At 40.0% G+C, this 9,486-nt stretch overlaps 1 protein-coding gene across 1 annotated transcript in view; it reads right to left on the bottom strand.

Annotated features, from left to right (window-relative positions):
• LOC123020200 (cholesterol transporter ABCA5-like) overlaps positions 1 to 9,182 on the bottom strand; it is a 49,435-nt gene extending 40,253 nt beyond the window's left edge. Inside the window, 6 exon segments of the mRNA XM_044423631.1 lie at positions 59 to 200; positions 3,001 to 3,230; positions 4,590 to 4,687; positions 6,659 to 6,823; positions 7,816 to 8,020; positions 9,078 to 9,182. Of these exon segments, the coding sequence (XP_044279566.1) occupies positions 59 to 200; positions 3,001 to 3,230; positions 4,590 to 4,687; positions 6,659 to 6,823; positions 7,816 to 8,020; positions 9,078 to 9,182 (945 nt within the window).
• Positions 9,183 to 9,486: the final 304 nt, after the last annotated feature.

Genomic DNA, 9,486 nt, shown 5'->3' on the forward strand with positions numbered 1-9,486 from the left:
AAGTACGCTAAAACACAGTGCCATGACAACCACCCCACACACATATGCACACACTTACGGAGGATACTCCATATAGGAAAAAAAGGAGAAATATCACAAAGCTGCTACTTTTGGGGAAAAGCGAAGAAGATGTTGCAGTGATTGACATGAGAAGGGACATGACAAATATCAGACTGGTGTACAGTAGGACCCAAGATAGCCTAGAAAAAGGAAAAGACAATGAAGGCTCACAATTTCAAGGTCATTTGAACAAACTACTAAGTAGAAGCTAAAATTATTCTATGCTGTACAAAGTGATAGCCCTGAAACTGAGAAAGCACAGAACTGTAGCAGACATATTGAAATGAATTATTTTGCATTCTTCCAATATTTCCCAATGTGCATAGTTAACCTAAAGCCAGAAGAAACAAGATTCCTTCTTATGGTGAAAACAGACAGTTAATATTGGGCTCGCTCATTCAGAGCTCATGAGACAAGGTAATTAATCTCAGGCACACTTTGCCTGAGATGATGAACCAGTCAATTGTGGCAGACAAATTGAAAAGAATTCTTCCATATTCAGAAAATCATTGTGGGAGATTTCTTGCCATATAAAACCATCAGAGAAGTAAAGGAAGTAATGGGAGAAGAAGGCATTAACTTCTACCTCCATGTTTGTGATGATCCCAATAATTACCAGCCCTCCACTAATGTTCTTTGCATTGTTTTTAAGCCTGATAATTGGACCTCAGTGACTAATTACTTTGAAAGTGATATGAAAAGCAGTGCTTGGCTCCTCTTCCAGTCTTGTTTTGTTTGTTTAAGCCAAACAAGCTACTGTCTGGTATACAGCCTGCGAAGCTGGGCATCCTGCAGACAGATACTTGCAGAGTGGCTTAGTCTGCCTGAGGCTGTGCACTGTAACCCAACTCACTCTTGCCAGCCCCATTGATTTCAATGGATCTACTCCAAGTCTGTCTAACATAGATACAACCCAACATTTAATATTTTTTAAGCACAGCAGCAATTTAGAGTTTGATGTAAATATTAATTTCAAGCCACCTATAGAAAGAAGGGTTCCAAGAGGAACCAATTTGGCTGGGGAAAGGAATGAGTGGAAAGGAAGATGGAGCAGTGGAAATAATTTTGCTCCATCTGTAAATAAACAGAAAAAACAGGAAGAGAAAAGAAATTAATCTGGCTGAGGAGGAGGAAAATAAACTGGAAGAAAAAGATGAATGGAAAGTGGAATGATGGAGTGGTGGTACAGAAATGAATTAGAAGTAAAAGGTTTGGTGCGGCATGGCAAGCAATTCTGATATGCTTCAAGAGCCCATGTTTTCACAGAAAGTATTATAATAGGAAATATATCCATAGTTTTGAGGATCAGCCCAATCAGTCCATATGAAGTCACTATGTCATATTATTACTACAAGAAATCCCCTTATTAACTTATTTATGAGTTAGTCAAATTGCTGCACAATGTTTAATAGGGGAAGCTGTTTCTGAATGAATCAATAACAAAGGCAGTCTACCAAAGCTGAAAACAATCTGCAACATTAACCTACCATTCTCTTGCTCTTCTACATTTTTCAGACTCTGCTCTGCTATAAGCAGTGTGTGCTTTTCTATAAAATTCACCATCTCAAGATGCTCTTTAACTTGTACAGTTTTAAAAAGAATTAAACTCATTGTGGGTAGGGCTACCAACACCTCAGCCACGATAGCTAAATGAATTCTCCACTTCCAGAGGTGGTATAATTTCTGTATATGAGAATGAACAAGGCTGTTGCCTTTATGGACATTCTGGAAGTTTCATGCATTATGAATAAAAAATGGCTAAACCTTAAGTTTTATTCCCAAATATTGCTTTTCCTTTGGTATATACTATGGCAGTTATACTCATAGTAGCATCCATGATTAATAGTGTGCACATTTAAATTCTATAATGCAATGTAATATAAATGAACATTGTGAAACAGAAAGTGGCCTGCAGAATTTTTTTGGCATTTGGGAACTCAGGCTTGACTTCTCTCACATACTCAAATGTTCCAGGACATCTAAAAGCAAAGCATGATGTTTGCACAGGGGAAAATCCTCCAGATATTTAGAGTCAAGAAGTGAATCCCAAGGGAAAATCCTGCAAAAACCTTGCAGCCCTGCTCTTACATAGACTCTTGAGGGGTTGCAGACAACCTCAGCCAGAAGCATGAACTCATTTTTTGTTTTTTTAAGGCAATAAATGCATCTATTTAAGGCAATAAATGCAAACAAGGATCTCAGTGCAGACTTAGGTGGGAGAACACTCTGCTTACAAGCAAGACATATAGGTTAGGTGCACAGGCTGCATCCCTGAGACACAGCAAGGGTCTTCTCATGTTCTTGTGTGTTCCTGCTGCTGTGAGGTTAAAGAGCTCCTCTGTGTATTCGGAGGTCTTGGCCTCCCCACCTTAGTTCTGGCCTCTCTGGGCAGCATATGGAGGTTCCCACATTTCCTGATAAATATGGCCCTGCCCCTTGCAAGCAGCTTACAAAACCTGCTCCTTTTCAAAGTGGATGTAGCAAATGCAAAGCACAGAGAGGCGAGGGAACAAAAACAAAAATTCCACAACGCTACTCTTGCACTGGCCAAAAGATTGGCTTGGATCCTACAATGGGTTAACTTTAATATTTATGTTTCCCCAGCAGCCACTTGAACCCAAACAAAGCCTTTCCAGAGCATCAGGAGGATACTGAACCATGTGGGACAGGCCACGAAGGGCAATCTCCAAAATCAACTGATTTGGGATCATTCTCCCTTCTTCTAAAAGCACCCCCATGCCCCTCGCACGGCAACTTCTTGGGGATCACAGGTGGTTGCCAGGGATGAAGGCAGAAGAGGCTCTCCCCATGAATTTCTTCCATTCTCTTAGAATGTGAGACATTGTACATATCTTCCATGCAAAATAGCCTAATGCGATCATATACAACAGCATGGCAGTTATCCTGCTTGCTTAACAAAGAACTAAGAGAATCACATACCAAAAAGCCATGTCTTGAAGTCCCATTATGATTAGAAATTCTTTCATCTTCTTCTCTTTCTCCGTCACGATATGGATTGTCAAGTAATAGCCAAAAGGGGAAAAGGCAATCACCAGGTAAATTAAAATCACTGCACGAAAAAAGTAATCTATTTCTACAGTAGCAGACCTTCCCATCATGACGGCTTTCGTTGATTCCAACTCTCCCAAAATGGAATGGTTAGTCCTTGACTAAGAAAAAGAAGGATGCATTTTTAAGAAGTTGTCATGTTCCTGCAGCAGCTATTTACTTTTATTTCCAAAGTAAACCGTAAACCTGTACATACCGATCGTTCACCTTTGTCTAGTTTATATTCTTGATCTAACTGTCCTCTATGAAACTCAAGAGGCATGTTTCAAAAAAAATATCCATAAGATATATCAAAATATCCACAAGATCTGTCCACAAGAACTATCCAGATGGCAGTTTGTTGTGTCATGGTTGCACCAACTGTCGGCATTTCTCCAAAATTGATATCGCACTCTACATATATGGCAGAGCATTGATGAGACCAGTTCAGTGTGCCAACCCACCCTTTAAAAAGGGAAAATGGAGTGTCTAGTATATAGGCGAGAATTAATCTTGAACAATTGATATGGACAAACTTTTTGTACAGTAAAAATATCCTGTAAAATCATTTCATAAACACAGAATGGCTTTTGCTATAGAAACATTGTCCTTATCTCTCATTTAAGATCAAAAGCCTTGGCTAGATATCCATGAACTTACAGAGTCTAAAATACTGAGAGTGCAACAACATGACAGCATTCAGTTACTGGTGCTGTTATTAACGACCAAGCAGTGAGACAATAGAACACTGAGAAGTTCCTGTGGGGACATGTATGGGCTTGTTTCTCTCCCACTAGCCAATTCAAAGTCCAGATGACTAAGGCTGCTTTCTGGGTGATTGCTGGTGGTTTCTATCTTGAACACCCATGTGTCACAGAGAGCATTCACATGGGCAGTAGTGCAAAGTTTTTGATGAGCAGAACTCCACTCACAGGATAGTCACCCTGGGGGAAGGAGAAGGAAGGAGAAGTGGATTTTTTTCTGCCAATTTTCCTTTCCTCACACCACCCCCAGCACCTCCAGAAAATCTGCTTTGCAGGTTTTTGGGACCTTCCAGAACAGCATGGATAGTAGCACTGGGAGCTGCAAAAGGCAAAGATCACCCTCTCCTGTTACCAGAGGGAGCCTCAGAGCAATATCCCAGTGGTGGACTCAGCCCATAGTTCTGACAAGTGAATTTAGTTTGGGTGCAGTGGGCTACTGCTCTTCGGGTTTATACTCACAGCACTAATGTTAATGTACATGGCATCACAGAGACAAACGGATTTATGTCTAACTAAAGGCTGGTACTGAGATCTACATCAAAACATATATGTATTTTGCATACAGTCATGAAGGAAGGCTGTTGCACAAATCTGAGAAATGCAGTAAAATATGTGAATTATCTTCTTAGAATTCTTAAAGGTTCAGAATTTTAAAAACTTCAAGCATAATTCAAATAATAGTAATTCAAGACTTTTGACAATTCTTTTTACATTTACCTGTATAATTCCTGCATCCAGGCAAATCTGCAGTGCTGAAAATCCACTGTGCCAATACACAGTCGCTTCACACATCTGGGCAGAGCTTAAACAACGGGCTATGGAATTCAAAGCATAAGAATGAACACCTGAACTTACTTACCTAGCTAATGATTTCAAAACATGAGGGTTAGGGTGGCATTAAATTTCTGCATTATGAATTCTAATGCCAAAATTGGAGTGAATTTTGGATTTGGCTTGTCACAGAGAGTTATCCCACCAGTTCTCTACAATATTAGTGCTTTGGGATAGTGGTATTAAAATAATGCACTCCAGGACTGGAAAAGTGCTCTTTGCTATTTCCCGCTCCCAAGAGTATGGATGTTAAAGGAGGTTTGATGTAATCTATTAGGCCTGGGAAAGCGTAGTATTGGATGTTTGCTTAGAAAATGATGGTTGTCCAAGTCTAAAGAATGTTGGATGATGGATGTTCAAGTCTACCCCCAAAGGGGTAACCTTTGGTTGTGGACATCCAGTTCCGTCAACCAGCAACAGAATTATAGTTATTTGTGAATTCAGGTAAGACAGTTAATGGGAATTCAGATTTGGTGTCTGAATGTGGATCATCTCTGAATCAGGCATTTTCTGACTTGCTGACCAGGGTCTAAATTCGATTTTGTGGTTTACACACAGTAACTTAGTAACTCATTTCATCACCATTATTCTAGAAAACATTGTCATATAGTCCAGTATTTGAGGATAAGGATTGTACTGCACAAATATGATCAAAGTATTAGACTGACATGTGTATGTATCATGAGCCTTTACTTATGAGATGCCCTAAGAAGCATCATAAACATAAAGTCAGGATTAATACATATCATGCACACACAGACAGACAAGAGGTATCATCTATTTATGCTAGCTAATCTTCCTAAAAATACCTGCTCTTGTAAGTCATTCCCATGTTGTATATTATGGCATAATATGCAACTTGTGGAGCAAATCTTAGAGGCTGATCCCATTGTGGGTGGCAGAAAACTGTGCACAAGGCACTCAATAAGGACAGCTAGAACCCCTTGCTGCTGTCAGCCATGCCAGCACCAGTTATTGTGGCGAATGCTTAATTGGAATACTTGTGCCAATTGTAATTGGTAGAAACTTGTGCAGCTGGGATTGCCTTTTTTGTTGTTGGTGGTGGTTTTTGCAGGCTTGCAAGTGCACAGTTATGGCTGCCTGAATTGTGAAGCCTTGCCTGGCCAATTTCCAGGTAGATTTCTGTTGTCACAGAGAAATAAGTAGCACCCATGGCCACTGACAGCTGTCAACTGAAAAGTAAAGGTGCAAAGAGGTCTTCACAATGGAAGTGGGTGGAAGTCTATCTTCCCCTTAGTGGTGTAACCCTGTAGTTTTTAAGTATTGTCCTGACAGTTCTCAGTGGTCTATACATTTTTCATACTTGTTTGAACCTGTAGGTACTCCAGAAAGGGGAGAACAAATCCCATCCCCCTTCTGCAAGCATTTATTTTTGAAAGCTTTCAAAAGAGATAGATTTTTTTAAATGAAGTATGCGGCCAATTTGAACATTTTTTGGATAGAGAAATATATACACATTGGCCAGTAAGTCCCAGTAACCCTCACATTTCAGGTTTCAGTGCACACCTACATTGTGTGTGTGTGTGTGTGTGTGTGTGTGTGTGTGAATGACTTTCAGTTTTGTTCATTCCTGCTGCCCAAAATTGTCTATTGTCTATTTTTGAAAAAAGGGTAATGAGCAATTATTGAATTACTCAAGCGCCAGTAGAAATAAATGTGTCTGGAGGTGGTTCATGACTCCAAAAACAGTGAATGACACAGGGCCATAATTTCAGCAGGGAGGGAGAGACAAGGATCCTGGGATACCAGCTGGCGGCCTGGGAGCACAGAGGAAGAGAACAACCTACAGTATGGCTGTTTTGACATAGAATTTTTGGGGGGTGGAATTTGCTTCAGTGCTTGAGCATAATAGTCCAAGATTAAGCAAGATCTGAGCTCTATATTTAGCTCTTTTAAAAACAAGAGGCAAACATATGGTATTTATTTATATTTACTTTTTGATTCCACATGGATTGAAGATACTGGAACCAGTTTGGGAGGAACTCTGAGATGGTAGGTCATGGAATCTTTGAAAATTATACCTACAAATTTTTCTGAGCTATGAAGATTACGAGCGTCTTCCATTTCTTTCTCACTCACAAATTCTCTTGCATCTTTTCCTGCAAAATATCAAAGTTACTCCAATTACTTTTATCTTGTATTGATAGAAGTGCAGTTCTTCATTTTTAGCTGATGTCGTTTGCTGGCAAATAAGATGTTCCTATTCACCCATATATGTTCACCAAGATGTCTCATTTTGCAAGTGAGATGGGAGTCCCTCACTGCAATGCACAACCAAGTTGAAAACTGTTCTTTGAATCTGATTATGTTTATTGGGAATAACTTCAGGGGCTCCCATACAGCCCACATCATTCCTGTAAGGGAACTTGACATTCCTCTACATTTGCAAAGAAGGGGAGGTGATGTTTCTGTACCCCAGTCCTACTGAATACAGTCTTACAGCCCTAGATCTAGCATGGCCAGTGGTCCAGAAGTCAGGCAGCTGTAGCCCAAAAGCAATGTGCTCACTCTGCTGTGGACCAGGAGCCTTCACTGACAGTCTAGTGCCACTGACTAAGTCTTCCTGCCACTAACAGATGACCTCCAGATCTTATACAATATAGGAATGACACTAACATCTGTAAAATATCAATAAAAGAAAAAGCACAACACACCAAATGTCATATAAACCTTGTAACACTTATAAGAAAGTATCCTTAATCCAAATAAAAAGCTAAACAAAGCAAAGGAAATCAGAAGCTGCCTAACATCAATGCAGTAAGACTAACCTTAACAAGCAGACTGGTGTGCTCTTTTCTAGCATGCTTGGCAGCCAAGTGAATGTAAGGTCAGGCTAAAATGAGCTTTACATACGCACCTTTAGGCACTAAAGAGTGTCTACATCCCTCCTTTGGTTGCTCTTCAATTTTACTATGACCAAACATGAAGAGATGGCAAAGGTTTTAATAATTTAGTCTACACCAAGGAGAAATACTATTCCTGCAGAGAATATATTCCATCAGCCACTCCAACAACTGCAACTTCCAGAAATGCAAGAAAATAAGGCAAGACTAATTTATGCAATGTTAGAATACCAGTAAAGTTCCAGTACCTTCCATGCAGGATTCGGAAAATGCATTGTGCATGATTCTTCTTGTCTCATTATTTACTGGTGTGTAGCCAATAATAAACTCTGAGATGCTGGAGCGATTCTCAGAATGAAGAACAGAATCAGGCACCTCATCTTGTCTTTTATTTGGCTGTATCACACTTATTATTGTTAGCAAACTTAGCAAAGAAAGTGGAATCAGAACTTCCTGCACAAATGAAAAAAGCAAGTTACATGAAAAAGGGTTGCGGAAAGGGGTGTTAAATAGAAAGAGTTCTCCTCCTGCACAGAGGAGAAGGCCTGCAACCTTGGTGCAAAGCATAAATATAAATGAGAGTCTACATCATGGGCTATGATTACTGCCAGATATAAAACATGTTTTATCCAAACATTTAAATGCACTGTTTAAAAAATCAATGCAGTTCCCAGTGCATCCATGATGTTGTTATTGTTCTTGCCATTGGTAAACATTTTAGCTGTTAAGACACCATTCAGTACCAGAGCTCCAGGGTCCTGGAACCTAGTTATCTAGAAGTGTAATTTGGGCTGAGGCATCATTACTATTTGGATGCGACACACCGCTACTTATCTTTCACACCTACGGAGGAAGCTCAAATCCTGGATGGGTCTCTGGAGGCAAAACTGGAATGCATGAGAGCCAACCAGCTGGAAATTAATGTAGATAAACCAGAAGTACTGCAAGTGACCAAGGGTAGGGTGATGTTCCCCTTGAAGGACCAGGTAGTCAGACTGGGATGGCTTCTGGACCCTGCATTCTTTATGAGGCAAAAGGTGGTACCAGTTGCCAGGAGTACTTTAATGCTTTAAATTGTTTAGGATCTCCTATACCTGTATTTGTTAATAATACTAATACAAATAACAGGAACAACAATGAGCTTGCCTCAATGAGATGACAATCAAATATCTTACTTTCTGTCCACTAGCAAGAGACACTTGGTTCAAGGCACAAAGTATTCTCAACAGAAGCTGCAAACATTAGAATTCATTCCAGAGAGCAATGCATATGGCATCATCTTTTAAAAACAGAAAAAACTTGCTTGTTCCAGGCTATGTTTGGTAGCCTGAAGTCACTAGCTGCTAATTTTCTCTCTGTGTGTTTAATTATAATTGTATATTCATCTCTTGTAATACTGAAAGCCATCTTGTGAGGTCCTTGCATCTTGAAAGGCAGGTTAAAAATAGGAGGAGGAGGAGGAGGAGGAGGAGGAGGAGGTGCTAGGAAATGATGCTTCTTTGCAACTCACCTGCATGCTAGTCTTTTTGGTCCTCCATTTCACCAAGTAGTTCTTGTATAAAAGAGCTCTAGTTTGCCGCCACACACCTACTTGTCTGGCAACATCTGTAGACATTTTTATGTTGTGCCTGAAAAGAAAGCACAAGACATGTTTAATCTGTACTTTTAAAATATCAAACACGAATTTGAAGTAGAATGAGGAATAGCTGACTTTTACAGAATGTTTTCTTACTTTGTCAATTATACAACAAGAGGTGAAATGGGTGAACCCTCTTAAAAGCAAGTGTGCAATAGCACCCTCCTGCCCGTGTTTCCCAGCAGTCATGCTGGCACTGATGCTGGCGGGAGCCTACGGCCAGCAGGACTAGCAGTATTTGGGAGCCTTATCCTCCATGAACGTCTCTAATCCTTTTTGAAAA

The sequence above is a fragment of the Varanus komodoensis genome, unplaced genomic scaffold, assembly GCF_004798865.1.
Source record: "Varanus komodoensis strain SLA01 unplaced genomic scaffold, ASM479886v1 scaffold143, whole genome shotgun sequence".
Classification (NCBI taxonomy): Eukaryota; Metazoa; Chordata; class Lepidosauria; order Squamata; family Varanidae; genus Varanus; species Varanus komodoensis.